Genomic DNA, 18,652 nt, shown 5'->3' with positions numbered 1-18,652 from the left:
CTTTTTCTGTGACTGTTTTTGGTGTCTGTAGTGGTTTAGTAGTGGTCGGGGGGAGCTCTAAAAGAAAATGCTTTAAAAAAAATACCCAGTTGCAATTCAGAATTCTGAAGGATCTTTGGAAAGTAATAACCTACAGGACATAATTGACATTCCGAAACTAAAATCTGATCTACCTCTAGCAATGAAATTATACTACCCTGGAAAGACTGCTATAATAAATCTACTTAAGAGTGTTAAAATGCAGCCATTAAAGTGGCCAAGAAAATATTAATATATTAACATTACATGTTTTATGCTACTTCCTTATAACCTCAAGATACATTAGTAGTAAAATGTATCCCTAGGCTAGACTCCTAAATGAGTTGACATGCTGTGTAAAGTTAGTGGATACAGAACAATTAAATTTTGAAAGTTGCAACTGCAAAACTTCAGTTTTTATCTTCCATGAATTACTGGTCACTGGTGTCAGTCCTTTTTGGGAGGGGCAGAGAAGCCATCCCTTCTTTGGTTTTTAAAACATTCATTTCTCTTGGTTCTTTACCTTATTTTCTGATCATTTTTGCTCGTATTCCTTCCCAAAATATTCTCCTTTTTTGGTATTTCACTTGGTGGTATCAAATAGGGCCTTTATCCTTGTTCTTTTTCTACCAAGGTATTTTCTAGGAAATCTAATCCTTTCCTCTCATCTCCTTTCCTCCCCTCCCCTCTCCACAACCTGCCAAATACAACACGCTCATCTTTATTGGTGAGATTTGCTCTTTGTTTTTGCTTTTCTTTAGCATTGTGCATTAATACACATTGTTCCCTTGCCTGAAATGAACTCCCTCTTGCACTCTTGCCATGCTTCCCTGTAAGTAGTGTCTCTGTCATCATTCAGCTCAAGTGCCACTCCCTCCATAAAGGGCTCTGTTTCTACTACTCCCTTATGCTCATTCCGAAACTTAGTTTTATGGCATAGCATATTTCATTTTAATTACTGGTTTGTCTACATGCTCTCCTGATGACTTTGAGGACTTCCATGACATGCAATCTGTATTGGTATTTCTATCCTTACTCTCTTAAACAAATTGTATATGTTAATATACGTTCAATGGGTCAGTGAAAGAAGTCCTGCTATTCCTCAGACAGAAGGAGGATAAAGATTGCTTACAGTACTGCTTAAAAATGTTCATATTTGTGTGTAAACGTAAGATGTACTAATTCAATATACACTTAATCAAGTAATTATGATAATTTTAGCGTCATATTAATATCTAAAATATATAGTTTTAGCTTGGGCCATATTGGATTCAATTATTCTTTTGTACACTTACTACATCAGGTCCTGAAACAGATTTAATTAAAAAAAAAGATTTATCTGCCAAACAATTGAAGAGTTTTAAAAAATGCCTTTGGGTTAAAGTTTTCTTTTACTATAGTTTCTATTCTGTACTTATTTAAATTGAAGTTGACAATTTTATTCAATATCATAATTAACTTATTTTTAACCACATTTTACCCAAATAAGATTTTTTTTGACAAGCAGGTTTTACTTCTTATATAATTTTGGAATTTAGAATATATATTTGCATGATATGTGTATATTTACAGATACATTTTTAGTCTAGTTTTTAAATTATTCCTGCTAAAGTTTGATGAAGAGGTTGAGTCAAGAAGGCCTTTAAGTCAAAATTTTAAAGAAACTTGTCAGTAAACCAGAACTGACCAAAGATGGAGTTGTATTAAACATTTTCACAACCATAATGTGGATTACTGTTTACCATAGTGAATACCAACCACAATGTGAACAGAAATGCAGCCCTCATGACCCGGATGGCTGTGTATATATCCCTTCAGAGCAATCACATGCTCAGTCAGTCTTCATAAGTGAATCTTTGAGAATAAAGCAAAGGTTACCTTCTTTGTTCTTGTGGGTACTTAATTGTGAGAGGAGGTTTTCGTTGGCCTGCACGCAGTACACCTCTCGGGTCTGGATGCCCCCTCCACAGAGGGCCGTCTGGTTGCCGCGCCTCTTGTCCTGCTGACTGAGCAAAGGGTCCACACGGCACTCAGTCCACTCTGTAGTTCTCCAGCCATACCTAAATAAAGAAAACACCAGCAGCAGCAACCATAATTATTGAATGACGTGTTTCTCTACTCCTGTCATACTTTGTTTTAACAAAAATTAGTCTCAAAAGCATTTTCCTGGAGAATCCATCGTAGACTACATCTATGATGCATATTTGGTTTCAACTCCTTCTTTATGCTCTGCAGTGCTCCATTTAATGAGGGGTTAAATTTAGGGTGATCCTGTTTCAATTGCAATTACTGGAAGTTACTTATAAATATTTTATGAAAAGGGAGCATAACGCTGAAAACATGAAATTTTATGTTCAATTAAGCTGAACCCAGGCTTGCCCTTTCTTGTTGCCTATAAACAAAGGAGGATTGAATATGAAAATGGGAAACATTCTGAGTGATGATGAACTAAAACATTTGCTTTGCCTTTTACAAAATAAATGAAAAGTGCACAGTGTATTAAGATTATAATTGTGTATTAGGGTTAAAAATTATAAGACAATAAATCAGAGTTTTCTCTTTATTGTCAAGAATAAGATTTTTTTTTTTTTTTTTTTTTTTTTTTTGTAGCACTGAGCACTCCTAATGAGTGCTGATGCATGATGCAAAGAGCTGGCACTTCTCATCAGTGTAGCACAGGAAAGAAGATCTATGATGCTCAATTAAAGCTCCAATCAAGATTATGATGTGAGAGAAATGTCAGGGGATTGTCAGTCCAACACATGATTGAAGGAGATAGCTAGGGAAACATTTCCCGATGCCACCGAAGATAAGAAGTGATGGCATTTCTCCACCTCAAGGAAAATGGATATTCTAAAAGCACAAAGAACATGACTCATGTAGCACTGTGTGTCACTTTAACCAAGATGCTTCCTTAGTAATCGGATGAACAGCCAACATAGGTGCAAATGGATGTGCTAATATCCACCTGAATCAGGCAGAAGGTTAAACGGCCCTCAGATGTCTAATCTGGATGCGTCACTCTGTCAATGGTAAGGTTTTGTGACAGTAAAGATGAACGTCATGCCTGTTTTTAAATTTTATAAGTGGGGATTTGTTGCTTAACGAATTGTGGGACTGGGTCATGAAGAAACAACACCTGACATTAATTTATAAAGGAAGTGCAGCACTCAGGTCAATTATAGAAACACGGATAATTGATGCTTGGTTTGGGGATTGAAGGGGAAGGAAGCAAAACCAAATAGATCATCTGTTAAGGGAGTTGCAATAATTGTTTTAAATAAATTGAAGTTCTGATTTAGGTCACGCCAAAAAGTCCAATGAGAGGAATAGTCTTTCAATAATGTAAATTGGTTACACATTCTATGAAAAATGCTACCCCCAAAAAAGGGCATGGAGAAATATACTCAAGGATATATATTTATTTTGTTAATTGTGTTTGAATATCTGAGAAGAAAAAGAATAAAGCACCTAGCTTGCAACAAAAATAGAAGAAACTCATAGGAGAGAAAACACAGGAAATCCTGGCAACATCCTTGAGCCTATTATGTGGAGAGGAACCAGAACAATCAGTGGGACAGGCAGAGACATTGGGGAGGAAATTCTCTGTGGAGGTTTCAGTCACTTTTTACATTAGAGCACAACGGATGAGTCCAAAGTGCTGCAGAATTATATATCCGGTATAAAACATTACTATTTTTTGTTGTTGTTATAGGAATAGTAGTAGTAGTAATTTGCCTCTCCACTGGTTCATAAAGATCTAGCTATATGCATGTTCTTTAAATGTTTGGAATAATCCAGAGATGCTCTCAATGAAGTTCACACATCTCTATTGAAAAACTAATATAAGTTGCTTTATAAATATCCTATATACAGATTAAGCTGAAATATTGCTATTACCAAAATAATTCACAATAATAACTTGGAAATTATATTTTAATACTGTCATACTGCCAAATGTTTCAGAATGAGTCTCACTTAATCTGAATTCAATGAATATTTATTGAACATTTATTTTGTACTAGGTACTGTGATATATGCTAGTAATTAAACAAAAGCAAACAAGCAAAAAACCCAACCCCTTTCCCAATATTAGTAAGCACAATCTTTGTCCTCATGGAACTTAAAGTCTCATTATTTTGATGTAGTATTTTACTCTATTGAATAGGATTTGTTATACAAAGTACTGAATTTTAATAGTTAACAATAATCTATATTTGGAAAGTTTATTTTACCTTGTGGAATAGAGGTTGATAAACTGTGGCCCAAGATCAAATCAACCTGCTACCTTTTTTTTATATAAATAAAATTTTATTGGAACACAGCCACACTCAGTTGTCTACATATTACCTCTAGCTCCAATAGCAGTGTTGAGTCATTGCAATAGAGACACATGTGGCCTGCAAAGCTTGATGTTTTAACTATCTACCCCTTTACAGAAAAATTTTGGCAACTCCTATTATAGAAAATACATAAACATAGAATTGGTGCTAAAAATTTCATGGAGATTTAGTTTGTCAGAGATACTTTTATTCTGTAAAATCAGTTTTTTTTTTTAAGGATACTGTTTGTAAAGATTTTTTTTATGTGTAAAAATTACTGTTATTCAGAATACTGTTCAGTCAAAATCAAATAGCTGAGCAAATGTAGTTTGGGCAGACACTATACCCTTCTTTATTTACTCACATGGCACAGGGGGCAACTCCATCTCCTTGAGGCAAACAAGGTTCTTTTTCCTCAAGTTCTGGACACTCCTTTTCACTGCCAATGGGAAACTGCCTGATGGTTCGTGTCCTTACACGAGTGCCTGCAGGGGACACCATGTCATGGCATGTTTTTGAGCAGGGGCTCCACTCTGACCACTCGGAAACCTGGCACTCTTTGGTGATCACACAGGACTGGAAGGTCATTGGAAGCTTCTCTTGCTGGCAAAAGCTGTGAAAGAGCATTGATATTCTCATTACAGACTCACAGGCAGTTATGAACTTTGTCTTCTACACTCAAGAGTGAATCAGCTTGGGCATTTTTATTTCTACTTGGAGGTGTGATTCCAATTTCATTGAAAATACATCAACATTTATGATATGGAAAAGCAGTTAGACTCAAAGCTAACATTTGCATATTATTCTGTTTTCTAAGAGTTGTTAAACCATTCATAGGAAATAGAAAACAAAGAGAATTAAGTAAAATTAGCTAAAGCTAAGTTTACCATACTGTTCATTTTACTCATTCCAGATTTGTTTTAACTTAGAAAATGAGAAACCAAGAACTGTTAACATACGCTAATTTCCATTCTGTTTAGGGAATCAAGTAAATATGCCTGCATAAGTGTGATGGTTAATACTGAGTGTCAACTTGATTGGATTGAAGCATGCAAAGTATTGGTCCTGGGCTTGTCTGTGAGGGTGTTGCCAAAGGAGACTAACATTTGAGTTACTGGCTGGGAAAGGCAGACCCACCCTTAATCTGAGTGGACACCATCTAATCAGCTGCCAGTGCAGCTAGAATATAAAGCAATCAGAAAAATGTGAAAAGACTAGACTGGCCTAAGTTCTCAACCTACATCTTTCTCGCGTGCTGGATGCTTCCTGCCCTCGAACATCAGACTCCAAGTTCTTCAGTTGTGGAACTCAGACTGGCTCTCCTTTGTCCTCAGCTTGCAGACAGCCTATTGTGGGACCTTGTGATCATGTGAGATAATACTTAATAAACTACACTTTATATATATATCTATCCTATTAGTTTTGTCCCTCTAGAGAACGCTGACTAAGACAGATTTTGGTACCAGGAGTGGTTCTAGAGGAGCGGAATATTAAGAATGGAATTCTTTCATTGGTTTTGGGGTTTCTGGAGGTGGCTGCTTAATATTAGACCCCAAAATTCTAAGGACTCTACTTCTAATAGTATGGAGAACACTCATAGTCCTTGGTGTGAACTGTTTAGGGAGTTATGCAAAATAAACGCTTTTGACGCTCCTGATTCATCGCTCATGAGAGGCAAGGAGTTTAGTGACTCTATACATAATACCTTTGACCATACGTGGAGAACCAAGAAACATAATGAAGCTAGTTCGTTGCTCCTAAGTTCAGTGGAAAAATGATGAAAGAAAATGATGAACTCAGGGATTCTAACTCCTAGCTTCAGAAGCAGATACTGAGCCTCAAATCTGCTAAGATTGTCCTGAGTGAGAGACTTATCTTCTGTTGAGAAAGAGCTGAAATTGTGGAAAAACAGACACAAGCTCTTATCATGTGAGTGGGTCATCTGCAAGGAAAGATGCATGCACAGCCTCACCAGGTGTCTACTGTTAAAGTGAGGGCATTGATTGGAAAAGAATGGGACCCTGCAACTTGGAATGCGGACATGGGGGGACCCTGATGAAGCTGGGGACACTGAGTTTGTAAACTCTGATGAATCTTTTTTGCCAGAAGAAACAGCTTCCCCATCCAAAGTAGTGACAATATCCACTCCCCAACCCATGCTGTCATCAGCCTTTCCACCTTTGTCTGAGGAGATAAACCCTGCACTGCCTGAGGCAACAGTGATGGCCTCCCCTGAGGCAGTTACCAGGCAAGATAATGTTGATTCTCCTCAGGAGCCACCCCCAACACTCCTGTTTGCTTCTAGACCTACAACTAGACTAAAGTCCTGGCAGGCCCCTAGAGGTGAGGTTGAGAGTGTGACCCAAGAGGAGGTGTGCTACACTTGAGAACTGCTTGAATTCTCTAATTAATATAAACAGAAATCTGGAGAACAGGCATGGGAATGGATATTAAGAGTGTGGGGTAATGGTGGAAGGAAGATAGAGTTGGGTTAGGCTGAATTTATTGATTTGGGCCCACTAAGTAGGGACTCTGCATTTAATGTTGCAGCTTGGGGAGTTAAAAAGGGTTCTAATGGTTTATTTGCTTGGTTAGCTAAAATATGGATAAAAGATGGCCCATTGTGAGTGAGCTGGAAATGCCTGGTCTCCCCTGGTTTAATGTAGAGGAAGGGATCCAAAGGCTTAGGGAGATTGGGATGGTGGAGTGGATTAGTCACTTTATACCTACTCATCCCAGCTAGGAGGTCCAGAAGATATACCCTTGACCATTGCCTTGCAAAATAGATTTGTGAGGGCAGCAACTGCATCTTTGAAAAGGCCTGTAATTGCTTTTCTCTGTATGTCAGATCTAACAGTGGAAACCACAGTCACTCAACTACAAAACTTAAATACAATGAGAATAATTGGATCCTGAGGTGGCAAGGGCCAAGTGGCGGCACTCAACCATCAAAGGCAGGGTGGGCTTAGCTATTGTAATGGACAGCAGAGGCAAAGAAGCAATCAGAATAGTCTGACTCATGTAGAGCTCTGGCATTGGTTAATTAATCATAGTGTTCCTAGAAGTGAAATTGATAGGAAGCCTACTGTATTCCTACTTAATTTATATAGGCAGAAAACTTCTAGGTCAAATGGACAAAAGATATTTGAATTATAAAAACAGAGAATCATGGCCCCTCAAGCAATTTCCAGGCTTGAGCCAGTTTACAGACCCAGAACCTCTTGAACGAAAGGGAGGCCGGGTCCCCTTGGGGAAGAAAACCACTACATTATGGACAATTTATGCTGTTAATCTTTCTTCCATCCTTCCCCAAGGAAACCTCTGGCCTTTTACCTGGGTAACTGTGCATTGGGAAAGGGAAATGATCAGACATTTTGGGGACTACTGGACACTGGCTCAGAGCTGACATTGATTCCAGGGGATCCAAAACGTCATTATGGTCCTCCAGTTAAAGTAGGGGCATATTGAGGTCAGGTAACTAATGGAGTTTTAGCTCAGGTCCGACTTACAGTGGGTCCAGTGGTTCCTGGGATTCATCCTGTGGTCATTTCCCCAGTGCCAGAATGCATAATTGGCATAGACATACTTAGCAGTGGACAGAACTCCCACGTTGGCTCCCTGACTGGTAGGGTGAGGGCTATTATGGTGGGAAAGGCCAAACAGAAGCCATTAGAGCTGCCTCTACCTAGAAAAATATTAAATCAAAAACAATATCGCATAGCTGGAGGGATTGAGGAGATTAGTGCCACCATCAAGGACTTGAAAGACGCAGGGGTGGTGATTCCCATCACATCCCTGTTCGATGCTCCCATTTGGCCTGTGCAGAAGACAGATGGATCTTGGAGAATGACAGTGGATTTTCGTAAGGTTAATCAAGTGGCAACTCCAATTGCAGCTGCTGTACCAGATGTGGCTTCATTGCTTGAGCAAATTAACACATCTCCTGGTACCTGGTATGCAGCCATTGACATGGCAAGTGCCTTTTCTCCATTCCTGTCCATAAGGCCCATCAGAAGCAATTTGCCTTCAGCTGGCAAGGCCAGCAGTATACTTTTACTGTGCTACCTCAGGGGTATATCAACTCTCCAGCTTTGTGTCATCATCTTATTCAGAAAGACCTTGATTGCTTTTCACTTCCACAAAGTATCACACTGATCCATTACATTGATGACATTATGCTGATTAGATCCAGTGTGTTCTAGATCTAGAAGTAGCAAACACATTAGACTTATTGATGAGACATTTGCATGCTAGAGGATGGGAAATAAATCCAACTAAAATTCAGGGATCTTCTACCTCAGTAAAATTTCTGGGGGTCCAGTGGTGTGGGGCCTGTCAAGATATTCCTTCTAAGGTGAAGGATAAGTTGCTACATTGGCTCCTCCTACAACCAAGAAAGAGGCACAATGCCTAGTGGGCTTATGTGGATTTTGGAGGGAACACATTCCTCAACTGGTGTGTTACTCTGGCCCATATACCGAGTGACCTGAAATACTGCCAGTTTTGAGTGGGGTCCAGAACAGGAGAAGGCTCTGCAATGGGCCCAGGCTGCTGTGCAAGCTGCTCTGCCACTTGGGCCATGTGACCCCCCCCCATATCCAATGGTGCTTGAGGTGTCAATAGCAGATAGGCATGCTGTTTGGAGCCTTTGGCAGGCCCCCATAGGTGAATCACATCAGAGTCCTCTAGGATTTTGGAGCAAGGCTCTGCCATCTTCTGCAGATAACTACTCTCCTTTTGAGAGACAGCTCTTGGCCTGTTACTGGGCTTTGGTGGAAACTGAACGTTTGATTATAGGTCATCAAGTCTCCATGTGACCTGAACTGCCTATCATGAACTGGGTGCTTTCTGACCCATCTAGCCATAAAGTGGATCATGCACAGCAGCATTCCATCATCAAATGGACGTGGTATATATGTGATCAGGCTAGAGCAGGTCCTGAAAGCACAAGTAAGCTACATGAGGAAGTGGCTCAAATGCCCATGGTCTCCACTCCTGCCACCCTGCCTTCCCTTTCCCAACCTGCACTGATGGCCTCATGGGGAGTTCCCTATGATCAGTTGACAGAGGAAGAGAAGACTAGGGTCTGGTTCACAGATGGTTCTGCATGGTATGCAGGCACCACCTGAAAGTGGACAGCTGCAGCACTACAGCCCCTTTCTAGGACATCCCTCAAGGACAGCAGTGAAGGGAAATCTTACCAGTGATCAGAACTTTGAGCAGTGCACCTAGTGGTGCACTTTGCATGGAGGAGAAATGGCCTAGTGTGTGATTATATACTGATTCATTGGCTGTAGCCAATGGTTTGGCTAGATGGTCAGGGACTTGGAAGAAGCATGATTAGAAAATTGGTGACAAAGAAATTTGGGGAAGAGGTCTATGGATGAAACTCTCTGAGTGGTCAACAACTGTGAAGATATTTGTATCCCAGTGAGTGTTCACCAATGGGTGACCTCAGCAGAGGAGGATTTTAATAATCAAGTGGATAGGATGACCTGTTCTGTGGGCACCATTCAGCCTCTTTCCCTAGCCACCCCTGTCATCGCCCAGTGGGCCCATGAACAAAGTGGCCATAGTGGCATGGATGGAGGTTATGGATGGGCTCAGCAACATGGACTTCCACTCACCAAGGCTGACCTGGCTATGGCCACTGCTAAGTGCGCAATTTGCCAGCAGCAGAGACCAACACTGAGCCTTTGATATGGCACCATTCCTCAGGGTGATCACCCAGCTTCCTGGTGGCAGGTTGGTTACATTGGACCTCTTCCATCATGGAAAAGGCAGTGGTTTGTCCTCACTGGAATAGACACTTATGCCTGATATGGGTTTGCCTATCCTGCACGCAATACTTCTGCCAAGACTACCATCAGTGGACTCACGGAATGTCTTATTCACCATCATGGTATTCCACACAGCATTGCCTCTGACCAAGGCACTCACTTCACAGCTAAAGAAGTGTGACAGTGGGCTCATGCTCATGAAATTCACTGGTCTTACCATGTTCCCCATCATCCTGAAGCAGCTGGATTGATAGAATGGGGGAATGGCCTTTTGAAGTCACAATTACAACATAAACAAGGTAACAATAGTTTGCAGGGCTGGGGCAAAGTTCTCCAGAAGGCCGTGTATGCTCTGAATCAGCATGCAATATATGGTACTGTTTCTCCCATAGCCAGAATTCATGGGTCCAGGAATCAAGGGATGGATGTAGAAGTGGCTCCACTCATCGTCATCCTTAGTGATCCACTAGCAAAATTATTGCTTCCTGTTCCCGCAACATTACGTTCTGTGGCCTAGAGGTCTTAGTTCCAGAGAGAGGAATGCTGCCACCAGGAGACCTTTCAATGATTCCATTAAACTGGAAGTTAAGGTTGCTACCTGGACACTTTGGGCTCCCTCTACCTTTAACTCAACAGGCTAAGAAAGGAGTTACAGTGTTGGCTGGGATGATTGACCCAGACTAACAAGATGAAATCAGTTTACTACTCCATAACAGAGGTAAGGAAAAGTATGCATGGAATACAGGAGATCTATTAGGGCATCCCTTAGTATTGTCATGCCCTGTGATTAAGGTCAATGGGAAGGAAAGTGGATAGGATAAGGAAAAGTATGCATGGAATACAGGAGATCAATTAGGGAGTCTCTTAGTATTACCATGCCCTGTGATTAAGGTCAATGAGAAACTACAATAGCTGAATCCAGGCAGGACTACAATTGGCCCAGACTCTTCCGAAATGAAAGCTTGGGTCACTCTACCAGGAAAAATACCACAGTCTGCTGAGGTGCTTGCTGAAGGCAAAGGGAATACAGAATGAGTAGTAGAAGAAGGTAGTCATCAGTACCAGCTCTGACCACGTGGCCAGCTGCAGAAAAGAAGACTGTAATTGTTGTCAGTATTTCCTCCTTCTTTTGTTAAAAACATGTTTGTTTATGTATACAGTTGTACTAAGAAAATGTCTTCATTTTATTTTCTTTTTCCTTTGTCATGTGACATAAGATTTACTGACTTCATATCAGTATTTAAGTATTGTTAACTTTACGTAATAGTATTTGGTTTGGGGATTGGTGCATTTCTGGTTGTACGAAGGATAGTTGCATTATGTTAGGCATAATTATGACCTTACTATTGTCTTTATTTTAAGATTATGTATTATCTCAGGAGATGTGTATGGGTTCAAGTTGACAAGGGGTGGATCTGTGATGGTTAATACTGAGTGTCAACTTGATTGGATGGAAGGATGCAAAGTATTGATGCTGGGTGTGTCTGTGAGGGTGTTGCCAAAGGAGATTAACATTTGAATCAATGGGCTAGGAAAGGCAGACCCACCTTTCATCTGGGTGGGCACCATCTAATCAGTTGCCAGCGAGTCTAGAATGTAAAGCAGTCAGAAAAACATGAAAAGACTAGACTGGCCTAACCTCTCAGCCTACATCTTTCTCCTGTGACGGATGCTTCCTATCCTCGAACATTAGACTCCAAGTTTTTCAGTTTTGGGACTCGGACTGGCTCTCCCAGCTCCTCAGCTTGCAGATGGCCTATTGTGGGATCTTGTGATTGTGTGAGTTAATAACAAACTCATATATATATGGCCTATTAGTTCTGTCCCTCTAGAGAATCTTGACTAATATAATAACTTAACACCATATTGTTTAGAATAGAAAAAAATTAATATGTGCCTTAACATTATTTTTAATATCTCTTGAAACTTTAGATGCAATTTATAATTATAATGTATGCTTATTCAAGTACATCCACTTTTCTATTCAAACTTTGACACATAGGATACATGTGGGTTTCCTAATTAAATATAACATAAGTATTAATAATATACATCTATTTACCTATAAACTGTAGAGGTATCCACTAAATATACCTTTAATATTTATTTTATCAGTATTTATGTTCAAACTTTTATCTATCTACTTGTACTTCAGTTAAAGGGATGGTGGATTCTAAATTATAATGCCTACATATGAAGATGAAGATGATGGTATAGATGTCATCAATTAGTGGTACATATACTTTGAAGAGTTTTCGTGAAATTGGATGGACTTGTGTTGATTTGTAGTTTAACTCTTGCCCATTCTCAATAATCAATAGTGTATATTTACAAGACTCAGGCAGCTCTCGCTATGAAGAGCCATCTGGTCCAATGGGAAAATGCACTGATTATTCTGCCTCATCATTCAGTTGCTATATTTAACTGTGATAATCAACCACAGAGATGCTGGTCCATTTTAATACAACTCATGTTCAATCTTCTTAATCCTACTGGCATATGTATGAAAATTGCTTTCCTAGGAGACAATTACAGCTCAAAGCATCACAGTCAATTTGTCTGAGTTGAGAGGTCTGGGAAGAGGATCATCTGAGAGTGGTGGTAAAAGGGCTCTGTGAGTCAGCTCTGTTTTCCCTACAACAACAGAGAGGACCAAAATCCCATTGCTACTCAGTGTCATGTATTGATGCTAACCATGAAGCAAGACTTTCTCTTTGATGAGCAAGATTTCACTCTTATGAGTTTATCAATAAAAGTCATGCAAAATAATGACTGACACCTTCTGTAACTCCTCTCTTACAAAACTCTACATATTTCATTTCCTTTAGGTACATTTCTTATCCTTCCTAATATTATTTTTCACATTCATATGTATATATTATCCTCTTTTTAATACTTATTAAGCTCATATTGTATGTCCAGAGAAAGGATTAACAATCTCAGCTTTTTGTAGAGACTATGACCATTGGTTAACTGCCTACAGTTAGTTACTCTGGTAATCTGATAAAAGAAGAATGACAACTTGTTACTAGATTATACTGTTTATGATAAAATATCTCCTGAGATAAATTGCACCTGCACTGGGGACACTGTGAACACCTGGTAAGCAGTCGCAGCTTTGGGCTTCTCTGCACGTGGCAACTCTTAGAACAGAACCTGTCTCTTGTGGCAACCTTGGAGACTATGACTGTAGGATCACTTCAAGAGATGCAGTTCTTGTGGGAAATAAAGCTTTTAAGCCAGGAGAGCTCCTGGACCTACCTGATGTGCAACTCATCTTGCATCTGAACTGTGCTGCGTGGATATCTAGGGGAATTCCAACCAGACGAGCAATGTGTGATACTACAATAACGACAGATTCCAGTTCCTGTTCTGTGTCCTTCTAAGCAGACTGATGCCAGTGTGACTTATGGTAGACTTCTGAATCTTGAGAATTTGAATGTTTGGTAGAATCCAAAATGTAAAACAACTCCCGTTACCTTGTTTAATACTCTCAATAATCTTTTTATCTGGATATCACTATTAGTCCCATTTCATAGGGTAGCAGCCTTCGGGAGGTTAGAAAACTTGGTCAAGTTCACATAGAGTAAGCAGTTGACTGGAATTTGAACTTGGATTTCCTAAAAGCAAGGCCCATTATCTTAACCTGATTTATCACAGTTTAAACTGGCTATACATCTCTGTTTGTTAGAGCAACTGCTTTTTTAACCAGTGCCAAAGTTACTGATATATTGTGATCAACTAGTATCACTGTCTCAAAGACACAGGATTTGTACTATCTATGCACTTTGCAAATGTGCTGCTTGTCCAGAGGAGAACTTAGGAATTATGGAAAAGCCAAACCAGATATATTTTTCTAATAAATGTTAACAATTTTCAACACAGGTACTAAATATGAGAAATTAGTAGCATAAAGAAAAATATGACATTATATGATTATATAGTTTACAGATATAATATACATGTATGTGTGTGTATATGTGTGTGCGCGTGTGTGTGTATATGTAGTTTATCTTTTCTATAATTTTTCAATACCCCAAACCTTTCAACAAATATGTATTAAGTAACTCTACTTAATACTGGGCTTCAGAAGTACAAAGACAAGATTACAGCAATTAAGTTGGAAGCATGTAATTTTGCTAGGGGAGGTACAGAAAGTTACATAAAGTAGTAGGTTACTATGGTGAATTTCAAATTACGTATTAGAATTTGTCCTGTTGAGATGAAGGTAATTAATGGAAATATCAGATAAATAGCCTTTTTTTGTTTGCTTATTTATTGGTGGGTGGGAGAAAATGGATTTTTCCTTGGTCTCAATTTAGACAATAAGAATGAAAATTGAAGGCCTTGGTCTGATTCTAGGCTATTATGTAGGTCTAGAATAAGAACCCCTGTGGGTGATAATGTCATTGAAACATGTGGCACAAAAAGAAGATGATATTTGTATTTTACGTAGATTCTGGTGGTGAGGTGGGAGAATGAATTATTACAATACAAGATTGAAGATAAGAAGATTCTCATGATGATGATAACATTAGTATTTACAATAAACATATATCAGTGCTTACTATGTGCCAGACACTGTTCTAATCTTTATACACATAAAATTATTGAATTATTAATCTGAGATTTACTTCAAAACAATTTCATGAAGTAGGTAATATTATTATTGCAACTTAGTACTGATGAGGAAACTGAGTACAAGGAGGCTAAAGAGTTTTCCCAAGGTCTTGCTTAAGAAGCAATCAAGCTGAGCGAGGTATTATGATGAATACAGGCAATCCATCATTGAATGTCTACAAGAACCAGGTACTGTGTTGAGTTTTACCTAGAATATCTCAGATAATCCTCAAAACTGCTTTGTAAAGCAGAGATCCATTCTATCTGTCCATGTATTTGTTTTTAATAGTTCCTGCCAGGAACTATTCTCTAAATGCATCACTTTAAAAAGGCACATATACACCATGGAATACTATGCAGCCATAAAAAATGATGAGTTCATGTAATTTGTAGGGACATGGATGAAATTGGAAATCATCATTCTCAGTAAACTATCGCAAGGACAAAAAACCAAACACCGCATGTTCTCACTCATAGATGGGAATTGAACAATAACACATGGACACAGGAAAGGGAACATCACACTCTGGGGACTGCTGTGGGGTGGGGGGAGGGGGGAGGGATAGCATTAGGAGAGATATCTAATGCTAAATGACGAGTTAATGGGTGCAGCACACCAGCATGGCACATGTATACATATGTAACTAACATGCACATTGTGCACATGTACCCTAAAACTTAAAGTATAATAATAAAAAAACAGAAAAAAGACATATTTTTAATAATTGAAACTTTCTTTAACATCACAATTTTTAGAACATATGTTTCTTTTTTCCCAGATGTATTGAGATATGGTTTATTTTTACAGACAAGGAAATGAAATTTAAATGTTTTCTCCAAGTCATACAGCTAGAAATTAGCAGGCCTGGAATTCAAACTATATTTTTCTGCTTATGAGGGTTTCAACAACGGCAACAGTAGTAGAAACTAAAAGCAGTTGTAAATTACAAGGGAAGAGGAATTAGGGACTATAAGACCTGGTGTATAGTTAAAGGAATTAAAAGAAAACAAGCAGCCATTGAATAATTCAGATGTTTCTAACTTTGGCAATCTTGTGAATGACAATGCAATTCTCTGAAATGCAGAACACAGAATGAGAAGCAAATTTCTGGCAGTTTATAAATAAGTTTAACATTAATTTCTTGACTTGATGTGGATATATCCAGCATATATCCAGTAGGCAGAAGTCTTGAGTAGACAGATGCAGAAGTAAAGGCTGGAATTTATTTGAAAGCTCAGGATGGCATATATGCTTCTTAGAAATCACAAGCATATCAGAGTTAAAAGCCAAGGCCACAGGAGAAGATGAGCGCTCATACACTGGGACTCATTTTACTGCTACATCATACACACATGGCCTTAAAGTGGACCTCGGTGGGACCATGAGGCCTGTAATGTTCATTTCTTTCATTTTGAAAATGGGTAAGTTGTATGTCTTCACTGTAGTGGCAAAACCTGAACTGTCACCTGTAAATCATGTTTGAAAATGCTTTGCTTAAAATTGACACATTTATCCTCTCTCCTTTATCCCTCCTCTCTCTATATGTATATGTATATATGTATCTATCTATAGATATAGACACAGATATATGAAAAAAGGTTTTTTAAACTTTTCTTCCTAATATGGAAAAAAACAAATGATGGTTGCATGTTGGATATCACCATAGGTCCACTGCTTCTACTCCAGGGAAAGTCATGAAAATGTGCCCAATAATTTCTTATCATTTTGCTGAAGTTTAACATCTGCAGTCTAGGGCACTGGAGTGGAAGTTGTTCCTACTGGCTTAGTCTAATCTAAAGTTTTGCTAATCAAAGCCAGGGCTGTGGACCAACACTACCAGCATTAACTGGGAGCTTGCCAGACCCCCGCTCCACACTACAAATCAGAATCTGATTTTAACAACATTCCCAGAAGATCCATATGCACAATAAAGTTTGAAAAATACTGGTCTAGAGCTAACTCCCCCAAGCACTCAAAAAATATAAGCCAGCTAACATTTACACTTAATCTTCATCAATGTAGCCCTACTTCTAACAGACAACAGAAATTCAGTATATCACACAGATAGAATTTGTTACCACATATTAGGCAGTTTACCAAATAATTGGATAGGCTGGAGGAAAAAGCCCTAAGCCAAGTTTCCAGAGCAACTTCCAGCCCTCAGAATTGCACTGCTGTTTCTCTAAAGCTTTTTCATAAAGCTCTTCTGTGGCTACAGGAAGCTATGTTGCTGCTGGCACACACTGCCCTATGAAATGGGTACTCTGCCTCTCCCTATTGACCTCAGTTCAGAATCTAAGCCCAGCTCCAGAACATGTAATTGTTGGAATCTAAACCACATCCAGGCACCTGGCTGGAAGCAACTTTGGGAAATATCAATTTTAGTTTCCTGCCTTTGTAGTTCAGGAAGTCCCACTAGTGCAGTGCTACTCAAAATGTGATCCATGAATGAGGGCAACTGTTTGTTGGGGTGTGCAATGAGCTAACCACAGGAATTGAGAATAAATACTGAGGCAATTTTACAGCAATTTGAAATTGCTGTGACATCCATGTGCATGATCAGTGGACTTAACTCGATGAACAGGGTATAGGCCAGTTTTGTTACTGTTCTACTTTGTTTTGTTTCTACTTTGAGAGGCATGTGGCATGAGCTACACAATAGACATGCACAGTAAGACCATGTCACTGGAAGAGTAGGAAATCAAATGAAAACCAGCAACGAAAAATGTGACCCTTTGCCGCAGATAGCTTGAGAAGCTCTGCACTGGTGGAGTTGGATGATTGATGAGCGCTACCTATCAATGGGACCCTCCTAAACCCAGTTCAATTCCTAGCCCCTTTATGAGGCTTATTATACTGTGATAAGCTTGTATGACTTTTCATAAATATAAAGCATTTTAGCACTTAAGAATATATTATCTGTAAACAAAAGCCATAGCAATATTTCATTTTTAGCCTCTGTAGAATTAGTCTCTAATAAGCACTTATAATATTCTCATTGAGTTACAAAAATGTTTTCTTCCCGTAAAGATACAAATAAATTTAATAATACTTTTTATATTAATGATATTACCTGACATCACTTGACAATATTAACAAATTTCCCCAATATTTGTAATGTGAACAAACAATTTAGTGTTCAGAGTAGAGTAAAATATTCATTTTGTGTAAAGCAAAATATATTTGTAGGCTTGTATACTTTGTAATGACAGCATGGCCACAGATTATTTAATTAGATAATTTGTCCCAAGAATGAAAATGGCTGTTCAAATACTAGCCTTCAAAATATAAGAGTAATGGGACTTAACCCACATGCAAAGTGTTACTGTAACTCTTTTGACATATGTAACAAACCTGCATGTTGTGCACATGTACCCTAGAACTTAAAGTATAATAAATATATATAAAAATATATATATATAAATATATATAAAATATATATATATATATATACATATATATAAGAAAAGGGAAATGAAAAGCTTTTCAAGGTAGATGCATTTTTCACATATGCTAAGACAGCCATCAGCCGATTGACAGGTCTGTAGTCCCAACTCTTTTGCCTTCATGTAAAAAGATTATATTTAAAATTATACTCAGATTTAGTACTAGGATATAATGCTAGTACTAGAATATAATGCTAGTAGGAAATATATATGTTTTCTGACAAATCTATTGTTTGCTTTTTCAATACTAATGAATGGGGTAGGAGGATTTCTCAGTTTTTCTGAGACCCTTACTTATAGCAAGACAGAGGACGATGACTGCTGTGCTCATAGTCAAGAGATTTAAGATATTCCTAAACTGCCGCCATTGAATTACATGACCCTGAGTAGATAGTGATTATTCTGTCCCACAGTTTTTCCATATGGTGAAATGATATTTTACTAAAAGATCAGTAATGTCCCTTT

At 38.6% G+C, this 18,652-nt stretch overlaps 1 protein-coding gene across 1 annotated transcript in view; it reads right to left on the bottom strand.

The window, feature by feature from the left end:
• Positions 1-18,652, bottom strand: part of THSD7A (thrombospondin type 1 domain containing 7A) — a 481,161-nt gene that overhangs the window by 227,958 nt on the left and 234,551 nt on the right. The window contains exons 3-4 of the mRNA XM_002818197.5: positions 4,705-4,953; positions 1,897-2,078 (exon numbers count right to left, since the gene is read on the bottom strand). Of these exons, the coding sequence (XP_002818243.3) occupies positions 1,897-2,078; positions 4,705-4,953 (431 nt within the window). The remainder of the gene's footprint in view (positions 1-1,896; positions 2,079-4,704; positions 4,954-18,652) is intronic.

This window comes from Pongo abelii, chromosome 6, assembly GCF_028885655.2.
Source record: "Pongo abelii isolate AG06213 chromosome 6, NHGRI_mPonAbe1-v2.0_pri, whole genome shotgun sequence".
NCBI classification, from domain to species: Eukaryota; Metazoa; Chordata; class Mammalia; order Primates; family Hominidae; genus Pongo; species Pongo abelii.
The sequence above is the reverse complement of the archived record's forward strand: the minus strand, read 5'-3'. Positions and strand labels throughout refer to the sequence as shown.